A 19,120-nucleotide genomic window follows, 5' to 3' on the forward strand; every position below is an offset into this window, starting at 1 on the left:
TCTGTTCTAATAATTGTACTTAGTTCCGATGTTTTAACCATATTGATTGCTAAAAACGCAATTTTTTTGAAGAATAAGCAAGAATTTGCTAGTACACAACGGTACTAGCAAAGCAAACGTATGTAGTTAAATGAAAGCTATGTCAAAATATATATGCCGACTAGTGTACACAGATTAGCCACATGGAATCGAATAATGGGCCGGCGAAGTCGATATGGATTCGCTACCACGTTGTTGTTGCTGCAGGCCAACTTTGGTACTCTTTTGGAGGATCAGGATTGTTGCACTTGCAGATGCTGCATGACTGAGTAAGGCTTTTAATGTCTGCGTCGATTTTAGGCCACCAAACATGTTGCCTAGCTAGCTGCTTCATTCGAACAATGCCCCAATGTCCTTCGTGTAACAGATTCAGGATACGCGCCTGAAGAGTTACTGGGATTACTATACGACTGGCATCTGTGTGTAGGCAAAGCAATTTTTTGTTGATTGTGAGGGCAAATTTTCGATAAAAGTATGGTGATAATGCTTCCTCGTCTTGCTGAACTTTTTCTGGGCATCCTACAGTAACATACCGTAAGACTTGTTTGTGAAGTTTGTCCTTTTCGATGTGGTTACGAATGATATCGGAATTGATCGGTGGTGACAGTTCCATTTCGATGTGGTAGGCTTGAGCAGATGTAGAACGATACTGAATCTCAAAAATATAGGCCATGAGAATGATGGCCCAGCGCTGTAGCCTGTTTGACGTCATTAAAGGAAGGTGCTTGACTGGATTGAAAATCTTTACAAGTGGATTGTGATCCGTTATAAGGGTAAACTTTCGGCCGTACAAATATTGGTGAAAACGTTTCACTCCGAATATTATAGAAATAGAGATAATGATGTCATCTAAGTAGTTCCTACACACCGCAGAGCAGTAAGTTATTCTTTTAGCAGAGCCGGAGCAGGATCCATCATAGATCCGTTTGAAAGACCCTCGCTATCGACTGGCGCTAACTGGATCGGGAACGTCGCACCAAGCGGAGCCAACGAAATGGCTGACACCCTGGCAGCTAAACTCAAGGCAGCGTGCATGGCGAGCATGCCGTTGAGAAGCCGCTCACGGTGAGAAAGCGCGCTCCCGTTTACTGGTGGAGCGACGAGATTGGCTCCATCCGAGCGGAGTGTATGAGAGCAAGGAGGCTGATGCAGCGAGCGAGATGCAGCGACAACTTTGAAAAGCGGCACCAATCCTTCAAGGACCGACGCAAAGCACTGAAGGTGTCCATCCGAGACAGCAAATGAATATACTTTCTGGAGCTATGTGACTCGGCGGAGGAAAACCTATGGGGCAACGCATACCGATTAGTGGTGAAGAGGCTGCGCGAAGGAGGCCAGTTCCCTACGGACCCAAACGCATTAAGGACCATATTGCGAGCGCTGTTTCCAGCCGGCAGACAGGTCACCCAGCTACCCACCCCCCCAGTAGACATTTGAAGAGGTTGAGGGGGTAACGGAAGAGGAAGTTCTGGACATAGGGAGAGGCCTAGCCCCCAACAAAGCACCCAGCCCTGAAGCTAGCTCTGGCACTGCAGCCGGGAAGTTTTGCGGAGCTTTACAACAAATGCATCCGCGAAGGCACCTTTTTCACCAGGTGGAAGGTGCAGAAGATCCTGCTGTTACTGAAACCAGGGAAACCAAGGGAGGAGGCGTCGTCCTATAGGCCAATCTGCCTGCTGGACACAACGGGCAAGGTCTTAGAAAGGTTGATCGCGGCGAGGCTCTAAGAGCCATAGAGGAGGCGGGAGGGCTGTCTCCCAAGCAGTATAGGTTCCGGAAGGGAAGATTGACAGTAGATGCCACAGCAGCGGTGGTTGGAATTGCTCGCAACGCAATAGCGAGAACCAGGTGGAAGGGTGGCTCAAAGCAATACTGCCTAATAGTCACCCTAGACAAAACACTGGCAGCCCTAAGGCGGTTCATCGTTTCCAATTCAATAATGAACGTTTTCAGTAGCTACTTCAGCTATGGGCACGAAGTCCTACGACGTCACGGCGGGTGTGCCCCAAGGATCGGTCCTAGGACCGCTGCTGTGGAACGCCATTTATGACGGGCTCCTAAGGCTGACGGGCTTCGCAGACGACGTAGCGTTGATGGCCAAGCATAGGGAGGAAGCGGTGAGAGCGGCGAACAAGGCGATGGAGCAGTGGCTCCAAAATGCTGGACTAAGCCTAGCCCCGCAAAAGACGGAAGCGGTGCTGGTCAGGAGCCGCAAGGTACTAGAAACGGCGACGATTAAGGTTGGTGGAATGCCCATAACCTCCCAGCGGACCATAAAATATCTGGGTGTATAGCACCTAGCACATCCAATAAGCACCTAGAATACATCCAGGGCAAGGCTGCAGCCACTACCAGGGTCCTCGCCAGGATCCTTCTCAATACCAGAGGCCTCAAGCAGAATAGGAGAAGGCTCCTCGTGAGCGTTGTCTCGCCACAAATTCTGTACGCGGCGCCCATCTGGGCTGAGGCGATGAATACGCCTAGCTACAGGAGAGGAGTAGACGCAGCGTACAGGCTGGGAGCCATAAGGGTAGCGACGACGACGCCATTCTGGTCATTGCGGGGGTGGTCCCGCTGAAAGAGCGCGCTCGAGAGCTCAAGGAGCTAAAGGAAACTTGTGATATAATTACAAGGGAGAAGGCCAAGGAGAGGTCACTCACAGCCTGGCAGGATTGCTGGGACTCATCGACGAAGGGACGATGGACGCACACCCTCATCCCCAACTTTAGAAGGTGACCACGAGGCCATAGTTTGCTCGCTCGGAACCAGCCGGGCGACCTCGAGCATTCCCCCCTGCGGCAAGACACGCTAGAAATTCAAAAACTCGGCGGCGGCGCTTGCTACGGCCCTTGATGCGGCCTGTAAGGCTTGCATGAAGGCGCGCACGACCTTAACTCGGCATCACAAACCAGCTCCATGGTGGGCAAGCCATATCTCGTCTCTTCGTAAGGAGTGCTTAAGGGCTAGAAGATCCCTGCAGCGAACTCGAGGCACTGACACGCAGGATCAAAGACGCCTTGAATTCAACGAGGCAGAGAGGAAAACGCTGAAAACGGCCATACGGGACAGTAAGCGCAATCTGTTCCTCAAGCTATGCGACGAAGCGGAACACGACCCATGGGGACAGGCGTATAAAATCGTATCAAAAAAGGTCAGGGCGGGGAGCCAGCCCCCCTCCAACCCAGTAGCACTGAGCGCCAAAATAGACGTCCTGTTCCCAAGCTGTCAATTAGAAGGAACACGCCTGGCTATTGAGCACTTCGAAGAAGAGTCGGTGGAAGCGGTCACAGCAGAAGAGGTGCTAGCGGCCGCTCGGAATCTGGCCCCCAACAAAGCTGCCGGCCCGGACGCGGTGCCAAACCGAGCGCTCAAGGTGGCTCTGGCCCAAATACCAGATCTGGCCCAAACAAACAATACTGTCTGGTTACCACCCTGGACGTGAAGAATGCATTCAACACGGCGAACTGGTTGCGGACTCTCGAAGCCCTGAAGGAGCTAAGGATCCCGGAGTACCTGATGAATATGGTGGACAGCTACCTGAGTGACAGAATACTCCTGTACGACACGCGGGAAGGTCAGAAAGATCGAGTGGACTCCGCTAGAGCGCCGCAGGGATCTGTGCTAGGCCCGCTCTTGAGGAACACCATGTATGATGGAGTCTTCCGATTACCCATGGCGGAGGGTTCTATCATCGTAGGATGGTAGGAGGAGTGGCCGTTACTGCAAAAAAAGCAATAAAATACCTTGGGGTTATGCTGGATACGAGGCTTTCGTTCCGGGAACACCTTGAGTACGCCCATAGGAGGGCGAATGAGACGACGAGAGCGCTCTCGCGGATGCTCCTTAATATCAGAGGCCCGTGGTGAGCTCCCAAATGTTGTACGCCGCCCCAGTGTGGGCCGAGGCGATGGGAGTAAGATCCTACGCACGAGGAATCGAGGCAGACCACCGCCTTTGCGCGCTACGGACGTCCTGCGTGGACGGTGTCGGACGACGCGGCTCTCGTGATCGAAGGTCTGATACCCATAAAAGAGCTGGTCCGAGAGAGGAAGGAGCTGGCCAACATGGCTCAGGACAGCCTCTCTTCGGCGTTGGTCAGGAAGAGGGAAACGAGAGCCACAAGTTTGTCAAACTGGCAACGGCGATGGGAGGTATCATCCAAGGGACGCTGGACGTTTCGTCTCGCTCCGGACGTGGGAGAGTGGACTGGAAAGAAGCATGGTCAGGTATACTTTTACCTCACGCAGGCCCTTAGTGGGCATGGGTGCTTCCGAAGTTACCTAAAGCGCTTTGGTCATGAAAGCGAGGACTGCTGCCCGTCGTGCGGCAGTGGAGTCACAGAAGACCCACTCCTCGTCCTCTTCGATAGCAGGCGATTTGAGGAGGATCGCCTAACCCTGGAGGAGATCTTTGAAGAGGCCTTTACACCCAGCAGCATGGTGCCTCAAATGCTCCAGACACCAGTCAAATAAGAAGCCTTAGCCGTATTTGTGACCAAGATAATGACGGAGCTGAGAGCACTGGAGAGGGCAATGGGCGGAAGGAGTAGGGCGCCAGAGGTGTGCGAAGCATTGCTTCACGGTGGTGGGTGAACATGGGTGCGAAGCCACGGCACGTTGATTTTTACCTGACCCAGGTCTTGAGTGGTCATGGCTGCTTCCGGCTATACCTGAAGCGTTTTGGCCACGCGGAGGAGGACTGGTGCCCGGAATGTGGGAGATCGATAGTCAAGAACGCCAAGCACGGTGTCTTCGAGTGCCGCCGGCTTGCACGAGATCGCCACCGACTGGAGACGACGGCGGGCCGCTTGAACAAAGAACGAGAACAAAAAATAGCGCACTCATTCATAGATTTTCCCAGAGTATATTCTGGTTCCAAAAGACCCAGAAAAACAATTAAAAAAACAGTCGGCCTAAACAACCTTACTTTACAGTTTTCGTGTCTCACATTTATTTGCAAGTTAAGCACAAGAATTTATTTTAATGGAACATTTCGAGACGAAACAAAATTCGACAGTTCTATTCTATCAAATTGATTTCCCAGAGTATCTGCTGGTTCCAAAATACCCAGAAAACCCATTAAAACAAAAAAGGAAAGCTAATTTGGGGAGGAGCCGAAGTTGATATACCCTTGCAGTTAAAACCGGATATATATCGCAAACATCGGATATAGTTGGCCGAACCTTTTGATTACATCATAATAAAACCAATTAATTAAAATAAAAAATCTAAAAAAACTCCCAAGCTTCTATCTTCAAAAATACGAAAGTTGATATTTCTACCAAATACCATTTTCGACCGTTCAGTTATAAGGCAGCTATAGGATATAGTCGACCGATCCTTATGAAATTTGGCATGTCGTAATGTTCTGCCAAAAATAGCTCTCGTGTCATATTTAAACTCTCTAACTCTAAAAACACTAAAGTCATGCCATTTCTGATAAATCAGTAATATGGCAGCTGTAGAAAAGAAAAGCTAATTTGGGCGGAGCCGAAGTTGATATACCCTTGCATTCAAAACCGGATATATATCGCAAACATCGGATAAAGTTGGCCAATCCTTATGAGAACATAATAATAAAACCAATTAATTACAATAAAATATTTAAGAAAAAGTCCCAAGCTTCTATCTTCAAAAATACCAAAGTTGGTATTTCTACCAAATACTATTTCCAATCGTTCAGTTATATGGCAGCTATAAGATTAAGTCGGCCGATCCCTATGAAATTTGCCATGTCGTATTATTTTTCCAAAATAGCTTCATAGCTCTCGTGTAAAATTGAAACTCTCTAACTCTAAAAACACTTAAGTTATACCATTTCCGATCAATCAGTTATATGGTAGCTATAGGATGTAGTCGGCCGATCCTGGCCGTTCCGACTTATATACTGCGTGCAAAGGAAAGAAGGGTGTGTGCCAAGTTTCAAGACGATAGCTTTAAAACTGAGAGACTAGTTCGCGTAAAAACGGACAGACAGAAAGACGGACAGACAGGCGGAGATGCTCATATCAACTCAGGAGGTGATCCTGATCAAGGATCATCCCCAAATTTAGAAGGTGACCACGAGGCCATTGCTTGCTCGCACGGAACCAGCCGGGTTACCTCGAGCAAACCAAATTGGCAAGCCACGTGCGGAGAGCGCAGCTCGATCTCCACGCTACAGCAAACGACTCGGCGGCGGCGCTTGCTACGGCCCTTGATGCGGCCTGTAAGGCTTGCATGAAGGCGCGCACGACCTTAACTCGGCATCACAAACCAGCTCCATGGTGGGCAAGCCATATCTCGTCTCTTCGTAAGAAGTGCTTAAGGGCTAGAAGATCCCTGCAGCGAACTCGAGGCACTAACACGCAGGAGCAAAGTCGCCTTGAATTCAACGAGGCAGAGAGGAAAACGCTGAAAACGGCCATTCGGGACAGTAAGCGCAATCTGTTCCTCAAGCTATGCGACGAAGCGGAACACGACCCATGGGGACAGGCGTATAAAATCGTATCAAAAAAGGTCAGGGCGGGGAGCCAGCCCCCCTCCAACCCAGTAGCACTGAGCGCCAAAATAGACGTCCTGTTCCCAAGCTGTCAATTAGAAGGAACACGCCTGGCTATTGAGCACTTCGAAGAAGAGTCGGTGGAAGCGGTCACAGCAGAAGAGGTGCTAGCGGCCGCTCGGTATCTGGCCCCCAACAAAGCTGCCGGCCCGGACGCGGTGCCAAACCGAGCGCTCAAGGTGGCTCTGGCCCAAATACCAGATCTGGCCCAAACAAACAATACTGTCTGGTTACCACCCTGGACGTGAAGAATGCATTCAACACGGCGAACTGGTTGCGGACTCTCGAAGCCCTGAAGGAGCTAAGGATCCCGGAGTACCTGATGAATATGGTGGACAGCTACCTGAGTGACAGAATACTCCTGTACGACACGCGGGAAGGTCAGAAAGATCGAGTGGACTCCGCTAGAGCGCCGCAGGGATCTGTGCTAGGCCCGCTCTTGAGGAACACCATGTATGATGGAGTCTTCCGATTACCCATGGCGGAGGGTACTATCATCGTAGGATGGTAGGAGGAGTGGCCGTTACTGCAAAAAAAGCAATAAAATACCTTGGGGTTATGCTGGATACGAGGCTTTCGTTCCGGGAACACCTTGAGTACGCCCATAGGAGGGCGAATGAGACGACGAGAGCGCTCTCGCGGATGCTCCTTAATATCAGAGGCCCGTGGTGAGCTCCCAAATGTTGTACGCCGCCCCAGTGTGGGCCGAGGCGATGGGAGTAAGATCCTACGCACGAGGAATCGAGGCAGACCACCGCCTTTGCGCGCTACGGACGTCCTGCGTGGACGGTGTCGGACGACGCGGCTCTCGTGATCGAAGGTCTGATACCCATAAAAGAGCTGGTCCGAGAGAGGAAGGAGCTGGCCAACATGGCTCAGGACAGCCTCTCTTCGGCGTTGGTCAGGAAGAGGGAAACGAGAGCCACAAGTTTGTCAAACTGGCAACGGCGATGGGAGGTATCATCCAAGGGACGCTGGACGTTTCGTCTCGCTCCGGACGTGGGAGAGTGGACTGGAAAGAAGCATGGTCAGGTATACTTTTACCTCACGCAGGCCCTTAGTGGGCATGGGTGCTTCCGAAGTTACCTAAAGCGCTTTGGTCATGAAAGCGAGGACTGCTGCCCGTCGTGCGGCAGTGGAGTCACAGAAGACCCACTCCACGTCCTCTTCGATAGCAGGCGATTTGAGGAGGATCGCCTAACCCTGGAGGAGATCTTTGAAGAGGCCTTTACACCCAGCAGCATGGTGCCTCAAATGCTCCAGACACCAGTCAAATAAGAAGCCTTAGCCGTATTTGTGACCAAGATAATGACGGAGCTGAGAGCCCTGGAGAGGGCAATGGGCGGAAGGAGTAGGGCGCCAGAGGTGTGCGATGCATTGCTTCACGGTGGAGGTGGTGGGTGTAGGTGGGTGCTTCGAAGCCACGGCACGTTGATTTTTACCTGACCTAGGTCTTGAGTGGTCATGGCTGCTTCCGGCTATACCTGAAGCGTTTTGGCCACGCGGAGGAGGACTGGTGCCCGGAATGTGGGAGATCGATAGTCAAGAACGCCAAGCACGGTGTCTTCGAGTGCCGCCAGCTTGCACGAGAGCGCCACCGACTGGAGACGACGGCGGGCCGCTTGAACAAAGAACGAGAACAAAAAATAGCGCACACATTCATAGATTTTCCCAGAGTATATTCTGGTTCCAAAAGACCCAGAAAAACAATTAAAAAAACAGTCGGCCTAAACAACCTTACTTTACAGTTTTCGTGTCTCACATTTATTTGCAAGTTAAGCACAAGAATTTATTTTAATGGAACATTTCGAGACCAAACAAAATTCGACAGTTCTATTCTATCAAATTGATTTCCCAGAGTATCTGCTGGTTCCAAAATACCCAGAAAACCCATTAAAACAAAAAAGGAAAGCTAATTTGGGGAGGAGCCGAAGTTGATATACCCTTGCAGTTAAAACCGGATATATATCGCAAACATCGGATATAGTTGGCCGAACCTTTTGATTACATCATAATAAAACCAATTAATTAAAATAAAAAATCTAAAAAAAAGTCCCAAGCTTCTATCTTCAAAAATACGAAAGTTGATATTTCTACCAAATACCATTTTCGACCGTTCAGTTATAAGGCAGCTATAGGATATAGTCGACCGATCCTTATGAAATTTGGCATGTCGTAATGTTCTGCCAAAAATAGCTCTCGTGTCATATTTAAACTCTCTAACTCTGAAAACACTAAAGTCATGCCATTTCTGATAAATCAGTAACATGGCAGCTATAGAAAAGAAAAGCTAATTTGGGCGGAGCCGAAGTTGATATACCCTTGCATTCAAAACCGGATATATATCGCAAACATCGGATATAGTTGGCCAATCCTTATGAGAACATAATAATAAAACCAATTAATTACAATAAAATATTTAAGAAAAAGTCCCAAGCTTCTATCTTCAAAAATACCAAAGTTGGTATTTCTACCAAATACTATTTCCAATCGTTCAGTTATATGGCAGCTATAAGATTAAGTCGGCCGATCCCTATGAAATTTGCCATGTCGTATTATTTTGCCAAAAATAGCTCTCGTGTAAAATTGAAACTCTCTAACTCTAAAAACACTTAAGTTATACCATTTCCGATCAATCAGTTATATGGTAGCTATAGGATGTAGTCGGCCGATCCTGGCCGTTCCTACTTATATACTGCGTGCAAAGGAAAGAAGGGTGTGTGCGAAGTTTCAAGACGATAGCTTTAAAACTGAGAGACTAGTTCGCGTAGAAACGGACTGACAGAAAGACGGACAGACAGGCGGAGATGCTCATATCAACTCAGGAGGTGATCCTGATCAAGAATATATATACTTTATAGGGTCGGAGATGTCTCCCTCACTGCGTTGCACACTTTTGGACAAAATTATAATACGCTCTTCAAGGGTATAAAAAGAGTCAGCCTAAACAGCCTTATTTTTGGTGTTTTCGTGTCTCACATTTATTTGCAAGTTAAACACAAGAATTTATTGTTTCAAGATTTTATTGTCTTGTTTTATTGAGGATTAATGAGACAATATTGATATGTGTTAAAAATGATACCATGTCCTGGAAGTTGTACCGAAAAAATGGCGTCCAAGTTCGAAAAACACGACAAAAAATCAAAAATGTCAGTTTCTTTTGTAAAATGTGTATCCTTTCTGTTTAAATATATTAAAGATGTATTTTTTTCAAAAGCTACAACATTTAACTATTGAAAAACGTAAAAAAAATTGAAAATAGGCCTAAAATTACGCGTTCAGGAATTTTTAAGAGCAAAACACTTTCGAAAAACCGTTTTTTCGAAATAAATCAAGATTTGAGGGTGTATGAAAAATTTCAAACATGGTTTTATACTATACTCGACCTAATGAACAATTCCTACTAGGTCTCTTCAAAAGTTCCAAATCACTGTCGCACTGTGTTATTGTTTCGTCTCGATACGTTCCTTAACAATAAATTCTTGTGCGTAACTTGCAAATAAATGTAAGACACGAAAACTCTAAAAATAAGGTTGTTTAGGCTGACTCTTTTTTTAATAACTTTTCTGGGTCTTTTGGAACCAGCAGATACTCTGGGAAAATCAATGAATGAGTGCGCCATCTTTTGTTCTCGTTTTAATAGAACTATCGTAGTTCTGTTTTGTCTCCATACGTTCCATAACAATAAATTCTTGTGCTTAACTTGCAAATAATTGTGAGACACGAAAACACAAAAATAAGGTTGTTTAGGCTGACTCTTTTTTTAATGATTTTTCTGGGTCTTTTGGAACAAGCAGATAATCTGGAAAAATCAATGGTTGAGTGTGCCGTCTTTTGTTCACTTTTAAGTAATACTCAAATTTTTGTTTTGTCTCAAAACGTTCCATAACAATAAATTCTTGTGCTTAACTTGCAAATAAATGTGAGACACGAAAACACTAAAATAAGGTTGTTTAGGCTGACTCTTTTTTTAATGGTTTTTCTTGGTCTTTTGGAACCAGCAGATACTCTGGGAAAATCAATGAATGAGTGCGCCATCTTTTGTTCTCGTTTTAATAGAACTGTCGATTTTTTTTTCTTCTCGAAAGGTTCCATAACAATAAATTCTTGTGCTTAACTTGCAAATATATGTGAGACACGAAAACACTAATATAAAGTTGTTTAGGCTGATTCTTTTTTTAATAATTTTTCTGAGTCTTTTGGAACAAGCAGATACTCTGGGAAAATAAACGAATAAGTGCGCCATCTTTTTTTCACTTTTTCGTGGAACTAAAATTATTGTTTCGTCTCGATAAGTACCTTAACAATAAATTCTTGTGCTTAACTTGCAAATAAATGTGAGACACGAAAACACTAAAATAAGGTTGTTTAGGCTGACTCTTTTTTTAATGGTTTTTCTGGGTCTTTTGGAACAAGCAGATTATCTGGAAAAATCAATGGTTGAGTGTGCCATTTTTTGTTCTCGTTTTAATAGAACTGTCGAATTTTTTTTTCTTTTCGAAACGTTCCATAACAATAAATTCTTGTGCTTAACTTGCAAATACATATATGTGAGACACGAAAACACTAAAATAAGGTTGCATAGGCTGACTCTTTTTTTAATGGTTTTTCTGGGTCTTTTGGAACAAGCAGATAATCTGGAAAAATCAATGGTTGAGTGTGCCGTCTTTTGTTTCCTTTTAAGTAAAACTCAAATTTTTGTTTCGTCTCAAAACGTTTCATAACAATAAATTCTTGTGCTTAACTTGCAAATAAATGTAAGACACGAAAACACTAAAAATAAGGTTGTTTAAGCTGACTCTTTTTTTAATAGTTTTTCTTTGTTTTTTAGAACAAGCAGATTATCTGAAAGAATAAACGAATGAGTGCGCCGTCGTTTGTTCACTTATTAGTAGAACACAAATTTTTGTTTCGTCTCGATACGTTCCATAAAAATAAAATCTTGTGCTTAACTTGCAAATAACTGTGAGACACGAAAACACTAAAATAAGGTTGTTTGGGCTGACTCTTTTTTTAATGGTTTTTCTGGGTCTTTTGGAACAAGCAGATAATCTGGAAAAATCAATGGTTGAGTGTGCCGTCTTTTGTTCACTTTTAAGTAGAACTCAAATTTTTGTTTCGTCTCAAAACGTTCCATAACAATAAATTCTTGTGCTTAACTTGAAAATAAATGTGAGACACGAAAACACTAAAATAAGGTTGCTTAGGCTGACTCTTTTTTTAATAGTTTTTCTGGGTCTTTTGGAACAAGCAGATAATCTGGGAAAATCAATGGTGTAGTTCACCTTCTTGTGCTCAGTTTTTAGTAGAACTAAAATTTTTGTTTCGTCTCGATACGTTCCATAACAATAAATTCTTGTGCTTAACTTGCAAATAATTGTGAGACACGAAAACACTAAAATAAGGTTGTTTAGGCTGAATCATTTTTTAATGGTTTTTCTGGGTCTTTTGGAACAAGCAGATAATCTGGAAAAATCAATGGTTGAAAGTGCCGTCTTTTGTTCACTTTTCAGTAGAACTCAAATTTTTGTTTCGTCTCAAAACGTTCCATAACAATAAATTCTTGTGCTAAACTTGCAAATAAATGTGAGACACGAAAACACTAAAATAAGGTTGTTTAGGCTTTTAATGGTTTTTCTGGGTCTTTTGGAACCAGCAGATACTCTGGGAAAATCAATGAATGAGTGCACCATCTTTTGTTCTCGTTTTAATAGAACTGTCGAATTTTGTTTCTTCTCGAAACGTTCCATAACAATATATTCTTGTGCTTAACTTGCAAATATATGTGAGACACGAAAACACTAAAATAAGGTTGTTTAGGCTGACTCTTTTTATAATGGTTTTTCTGGGTCTTTTGGAACAAGCAGATAATCTGGAAAAATCAATGGTTGAGTGTGCCGTCTTTTGTTCACTTTTAAGTAGAACTCAAATTTTTGTTTCTTCTCAAAACGTTCCATAACAATAAATTCTTGTGCTTAACTTGCAAATAAATGTGAATCACGAAAACACTAAAATAAGGTTGTTTAGGCTGACTCTTTTTTAATGGTTTTTTTGGGTCTTTTGGAACCAGCAGATACTCTGGGAAAATCAATGAATGAGTGCGCCATCTTTTGTTCTCGTTTTAATAGAACTGTCGAATTTTGTTTCTTCTCGAAACGTTCCATAACAATAAATTCTTGTGCTTAACTTGCAAATATATGTGAGACACGAAAACACTAAAATAAGGTTGTTTAGGCTGACTCTTTTTTTAATGGTTTTTCTGGGTCTTTTGGAACAAGCAGATAATCTGCAAAAATCAATGGTTCAGTGTGCCGTCTTTTGTTCACTTTTAAGTAGAACTCAAATTTTTGTTTCGTCTCAAAACGTTCCATAACAATAAATTCTTGTGCTTAACTTGAAAATAAATGTGAGACACGAAAACTCTAATATAAAGTTGTTTAGGCTGACTCTTTTTTTAATAATATTTCTGGGTCTTTTGGAAAAAGCAGATAAACTGAAAAATAAACGAATGAGTGCGCCATCTTTTTTTCACTTTTTAGAGGAAATAAAATTATTTTGTTCGTTCTCGATGAGTACCATAACAATAAATTCTTGTGCTTAACTTGCAAATAACTGTGAGACACGAAAACACTTAAATAAGGTTGTTTGGGCTGACTCTTTTTTTAATGGTTTTTCTGGGTCTTTTGGAACAAGCAGATAATCTGGAAAAATCAATGGTTGAGTGTGCCGTCTGTTGTTCACTTTTAAGTAGAACTCAAATTTATGTTTCGTCTCAAAACGTTCCATAACAATAAATTCTTGTGCTTAACTTGAAAATAAATGTGAGACACGAAAACACTAAAATAAGGTTGCTTAGGCTGACTCTTTTTTTAATAGTTTTTCTGGGTCTTTTGGAACAAGCAGATAATCTGGGAAAATCAATGGTGTAGTTCACCTTCTTGTGCTCAGTTTTTAGTAGAACTAAAATTTTTGTTTCGTCTCGATACGTTCCATAACAATAAATTCTTGTGCTTAACTTGCAAATAATTGTGAGACACGAAAACACTAAAATAAGGTTGTTTAGGCTGAATCATTTTTTAATGGTTTTTCTGGGTCTTTTGGAACAAGCAGATAATCTGGAAAAATCAATGGTTGAGTGTGCCGTCTTTTGTTCACTTTTAAGTAGAACTCAAATTTTTGTTTCGTCTCAAAACGTTCCATAACAATAAATTCTTGTGCTTAACTTGCAAATAAATGTGAGACACGAAAACACTAAAATAAGGTTGTTTAGGCTGATTCTTTTTTTAATGGTTTTTCTTGGTCTTTTGGAACCAGCAGATACTCTGGGAAAATCAATGAATGAGTGCGCCATCTTTTGTTCTCGTTTTAATAGAACTGTCGAATTTTGTTTCTTCTCGAAACGTTCCATAACAATATATTCTTGTGCTTAACTTGCAAATATATGTGAGACACGAAAACACTAAAATAAGGTTGTTTAGGCTGACTCTTTTTATAATGGTTTTTCTGGGTCTTTTGGAACAAGCAGATAATCTGGAAAAATCAATGGTTGAGTGTGCCGTCTTTTGTTCACTTTTAAGTAGAACTCAAATTTTTGTTTCTTCTCAAAACGTTCCATAACAATAAATTCTTGTGTTTAACTTGCAAATAAATGTGAATCACGAAAACACTAAAATAAGGTTGTTTAGGCTGACTCTTTTTTTATTGTTTTTTCTGGGTCTTTTGGAACCAGCAGATACTCTGGGAAAATCAATGAATGAGTGCGCCATCTTTTGTTCTCGTTTTAATAGAACTGTCGAATTTTGTTTCTTCTCGAAACGTTCCATAACAATAAATTCTTGTGCTTAACTTGCAAATATATGTGAGACACGAAAACACTAAAATAAGGTTGTTTAGGCTGACTCTTTTTTTAATGGTTTTTCTGGGTCTTTTGGAACAAGCAGATAATCTGCAAAAATCAATGGTTCAGTGTGCCGTCTTTTGTTCACTTTTAAGTAGAACTCAAATTTTTGTTTCGTCTCAAAACGTTCCATAACAATAAATTCTTGTGCTTAACTTGAAAATAAATGTGAGACACGAAAACTCTAATATAAAGTTGTTTAGGCTGACTCTTTTTTTAATAATATTTCTGGGTCTTTTGGAAAAAGCAGATAAACTGCAAAAATAAACGAATGAGTGCGCCATCTTTTTTTCACTTTTTAGAGGAAATAAAATTATTTTGTCGTTTCGATGAGTACCATAACAATAAATTCTTGTGCTTAACTTGCAAATATATGTGAGACACGAAAACACTAAAATAAGGTTGTTTAGGCTGACTCTTTTTATAATGGTTTTTCTGGGTCTTTTGGAACAAGCAGATAATCTGGAAAAATCAATGGTTGAGTGTGCCGTCTTTTGTTCACTTTTAAGTAGAACTCAAATTTTTGTTTCTTCTCAAAACGTTCCATAACAATAAATTCTTGTGTTTAACTTGCAAATAAATGTGAATCACGAAAACACTAAAATAAGGTTGTTTAGGCTGACTCTTTTTTAATGGTTTTTTTGGGTCTTTTGGAACCAGCAGATACTCTGGGAAAATCAATGAATGAGTGCGCCATCTTTTGTTCTCGTTTTAATAGAACTGTCGAATTTTGTTTCTTCTCGAAACGTTCCATAACAATAAATTCTTGTGCTTAACTTGCAAATATATGTGAGACACGAAAACACTAAAATAAGGTTGTTTAGGCTGACTCTTTTTTTAATGGTTTTTCTGGGTCTTTTGGAACAAGCAGATAATCTGCAAAAATCAATGGTTCAGTGTGCCGTCTTTTGTTCACTTTTAAGTAGAACTCAAATTTTTGTTTCGTCTCAAAACGTTCCATAACAATAAATTCTTGTGCTTAACTTGAAAATAAATGTGAGACACGAAAACTCTAATATAAAGTTGTTTAGGCTGACTCTTTTTTTAATAATATTTCTGGGTCTTTTGGAAAAAGCAGATAAACTGAAAAAATAAACGAATGAGTGCGCCATCTTTTTTTCACTTTTTAGAGGAAATAAAATTATTTTGTCGTTTCGATGAGTACCATAACAATAAATTCTTGTGCTTAACTTGCAAATAACTGTGAGACACGAAAACACTTAAATAAGGTTGTTTGGGCTGACTCTTTTTTTAATGGTTTTTCTGGGTCTTTTGGAACAAGCAGATAATCTGGAAAAATCAATGGTTGAGTGTGCCGTCTGTTGTTCACTTTTAAGTAGAACTCAAATTTATGTTTCGTCTCAAAACGTTCCATAACAATAAATTCTTGTGCTTAACTTGAAAATAAATGTGAGACACGAAAACACTAAAATAAGGTTGTTTAGGCTGACTCTTTTTTTAATGGTTTTTCTGGGTCTTTTGGAACAAGCAGATAATCTGGGAAAATCAATGGTGTAGTTCACCTTCTTGTGCTCAGTTTTTAGTAGAACTAAAATTTTTGTTTCGTCTCGATACGTTCCATAACAATAAATTCTTGTGCTTAACTTGCAAATAATTGTGAGACACGAAAACACTAAAATAAGGTTGCATAGGCTGACTCTTTTTTTAATGGTTTTTCTGGGTCTTTTGGAACAAGCAGATAATCTGGAAAAATCAATGGTTGAGTGTGCCGTCTTTTGTTCACTTTTAAGTAGAACTCAAATTTTTGTTTCGTCTCAAAACGTTCCATAACAATAAATTCTTGTGCTTAACTTGCAAATAAATGTGAGACACGAAAACACTAAAATAAGGTTGTTTAGGCTGACTCTTTTTTTAATGGTTTTTCTGGGTCTTTTGGAACCAGCAGATACTCTGGGAAAATCAATGAATGAGTGCACCATCTTTTGTTCTCGTTTTAATAGAACTGTCGAATTTTGTTTCTTCTCGAAACGTTCCATAACAATATATTCTTGTGCTTAACTTGCAAATATATGTGAGACACGAAAACACTAAAATAAGGTTGTTTAGGCTGACTCTTTTTATAATGGTTTTTCTGGGTCTTTTGGAACCAGCAGATAATCTGGAAAAATCAATGGTTGAGTGTGCCGTCTTTTGTTCACTTTTAAGTAGAACTCAAATTTTTGTTTCGTCTCAAAACGTTCCATAACAATAAATTCTTGTGCTTAACTTGCAAATAAATGTGAATCACGAAAACACTAAAATAAGGTTGTTTAGGCTGACTCTTTTTTAATGGTTTTTCTGGGTCTTTTGGAACAAGCAGATACTCTGGGAAAATCAATGAATGAGTGCGCCATTTTTTGTTCTCGTTTTAATAGAACTGTCGAATTTTGTTTCTTCTCGAAACGTTACATAACAATAAATTCTTGTGCTTAACTTGCAAATATATGTGAGACACGAAAACACTAAAATAAGGTTGTTTAGGCTGACTCTTTTTTTAATGGTTTTTCTGGGTCTTTTGGAACAAGCAGATAATCTGCAAAAATCAATGGTTGAGTGTGCCGTCTTTTGTTCACTTTTAAGTAGAACTCAAATTTTTGTTTCGTCTCAAAACGTTCCATAACAATAAATTCTTGTGCTTAACTTGCAAATATATGTGAGACACGAAAACACTAATATAAAGTTGTTTAGGCTGACTCTTTTTTTAATAATTTTTCTGGGTCTTTTGGAAAAAGCAGATAAACTGAAAAAATAAACGAATGAGTGCGCCATCTTTTTTTCACTTTTTAGAGGAAATAAAATTGTTTTGTCGTCTCGATGAGTACCATAACAATAAATTCTTGTGCTTAACTTGCAAATAAATGTGAGACACGAAAACACTAAAATAAGGTTGTTTAGGCTGACTCTTTTTTTAATGGTTTTTCTGGGTCTTTTGGAACAAGCAGATAATCTGGAAAAATCAATGGTTGAGTGTGCCGTCTTTTGTTCACTTTTAAGTAGAACTCAAATTTTTGTTTCTTCTCAAAACGTTCCATAACAATAAATTCTTGTGTTTAACTTGCAAATAAATGTGAATCACGAAAACACTAAAATAAGGTTGTTTAGGCTGACTCTTTTTTAATGGTTTTTTTGGGTCTTTTGGAACCAGCAGATACTCTGGGAAAATCAATGAATGAGTGCGCCATCTTTTGTTCTCGTTTTAATAGAACTGTCGAATTTTGTTTCTTCTCGAAACGTTCCATAACAATAAATTCTTGTGCTTAACTTGCAAATATATGTGAGACACGAAAACACTAAAATAAGGTTGTTTAGGCTGACTCTTTTTTTAATGGTTTTTCTGGGTCTTTTGGAACAAGCAGATAATCTGGAAAAATCAATGGTTCAGTGTGCCGTCTTTTGTTCACTTTTAAGTAGAACTCAAATTTTTGTTTCGTCTCAAAACGTTCCATAACAATAAATTCTTGTGCTTAACTTGAAAATAAATGTGAGACACGAAAACACTAAAATAAGGTTGTTTAGGCTGACTCTTTTTTTAATAATATTTCTGGGTCTTTTGGAAAAAGCAGATAAACTGAAAAAATAAACGAATGAGTGCGCCATCTTTTTTTCACTTTTTAGAGGAAATAAAATTATTTTGTCGTTTCGATGAGTATCATAACAATAAATTCTTGTGCTTAACTTGCAAATAAATGTGAGACACGAAAACACTAAAATAAGGTTGTTTAGGCTGACTCTTTTTTAATAATTTTTCTGAGTCTTTTGGAACAAGCAGATACTCTGGGAAAATAAACGAATAAGTGCGCCATCTTTTTTTCACTTTTTCGTGGAACTAAAATTATTGTTTCGTCTCGATAAGTACCTTAACAATAAATTCTTGTGCTTAACTTGCAAATAAATGTGAGACACGAAAACACTAAAATAAGGTTGTTTAGGCTGACTCTTTTTTTAATGGTTTTTCTGGGTCTTTTGGAACAAGCAGATAATCTGAAAAAATCAATGGTTGAGTGTGCCATCTTTTGTTCTCGTTTTAATAGAACTGTCGAATTTTATTTCTTCTCGAAACGTTCCATAACAATAAATTCTTGTGCTTAACTTGCAAATATATGTGAGACACGAAAACACTAAAATAAGGTTGCTTAGGCTGACTCTTTTTTTAATGGTTTTTCTGGGTCTTTTGGAACAAGCAGATAATCTGCAAAAATCAATGGTTGAGTGTGCCGTCTTTTGTTTCCTTTTAAGTAAAACTCAAATTTTTGTTTCGTCTCAAAACGTTCCATAACAATAAATTCTTGTGCTTAACTTGCAAATAAATGTAAGACACGAAAACACTAAAAATAAGGTTGTTTAAGCTGACTCTTTTTTTAATAGTTTTTCTTTGTTTTTTAGAACAAGCAGATTATCTGAAAGAATAAACGAATGAGTGCGCCGTCGTTTGTTCACTTATTAGTAGAACACAAATTTTTGTTTCGTCTCGATACGTTCCATAAAAATAAAATCTTGTGCTTAACTTGCAAATAACTGTGAGACACGAAAACACTAAAATAAGGTTGTTTGGGCTGACTCTTTTTTTAATGGTTTTTCTGGGTCTTTTGGAACAAGCAGATAATCTGGAAAAATCAATGGTTGAGTGTGCCGTCTTTTGTTCAC

The 19,120-nt window shown here is 40.7% G+C and overlaps 2 protein-coding genes across 2 annotated transcripts; both read left to right on the forward strand.

Moving 5' to 3' along the window:
• Positions 1-2,911: 2,911 nt before the first annotated feature.
• Positions 2,912-4,511, forward strand: LOC138926928 (uncharacterized). Its single transcript, XM_070282547.1, has 3 exons — positions 2,912-3,412; positions 3,484-3,732; positions 3,984-4,511. The coding sequence occupies exons 1-3, from the start codon at positions 2,912-2,914 to the stop codon at positions 4,509-4,511; spliced, it is 1,278 nt and encodes a 425-aa protein (XP_070138648.1).
• A 122-nt stretch (positions 4,512-4,633) lies between these two features.
• On the forward strand, positions 4,634-7,857 carry LOC138926929 (uncharacterized). The gene is made up of 4 exons (XM_070282549.1): positions 4,634-4,751; positions 6,202-6,758; positions 6,830-7,078; positions 7,330-7,857. Exons 1-4 carry the CDS (start codon positions 4,634-4,636, stop codon positions 7,855-7,857), a joined length of 1,452 nt encoding a protein of 483 aa, XP_070138650.1.
• The last annotated feature ends 11,263 nt before the right edge of the window (positions 7,858-19,120 follow it).

Source organism: Drosophila bipectinata, chromosome 4, assembly GCF_030179905.1.
Source record: "Drosophila bipectinata strain 14024-0381.07 chromosome 4, DbipHiC1v2, whole genome shotgun sequence".
Classification (NCBI taxonomy): Eukaryota; Metazoa; Arthropoda; class Insecta; order Diptera; family Drosophilidae; genus Drosophila; species Drosophila bipectinata.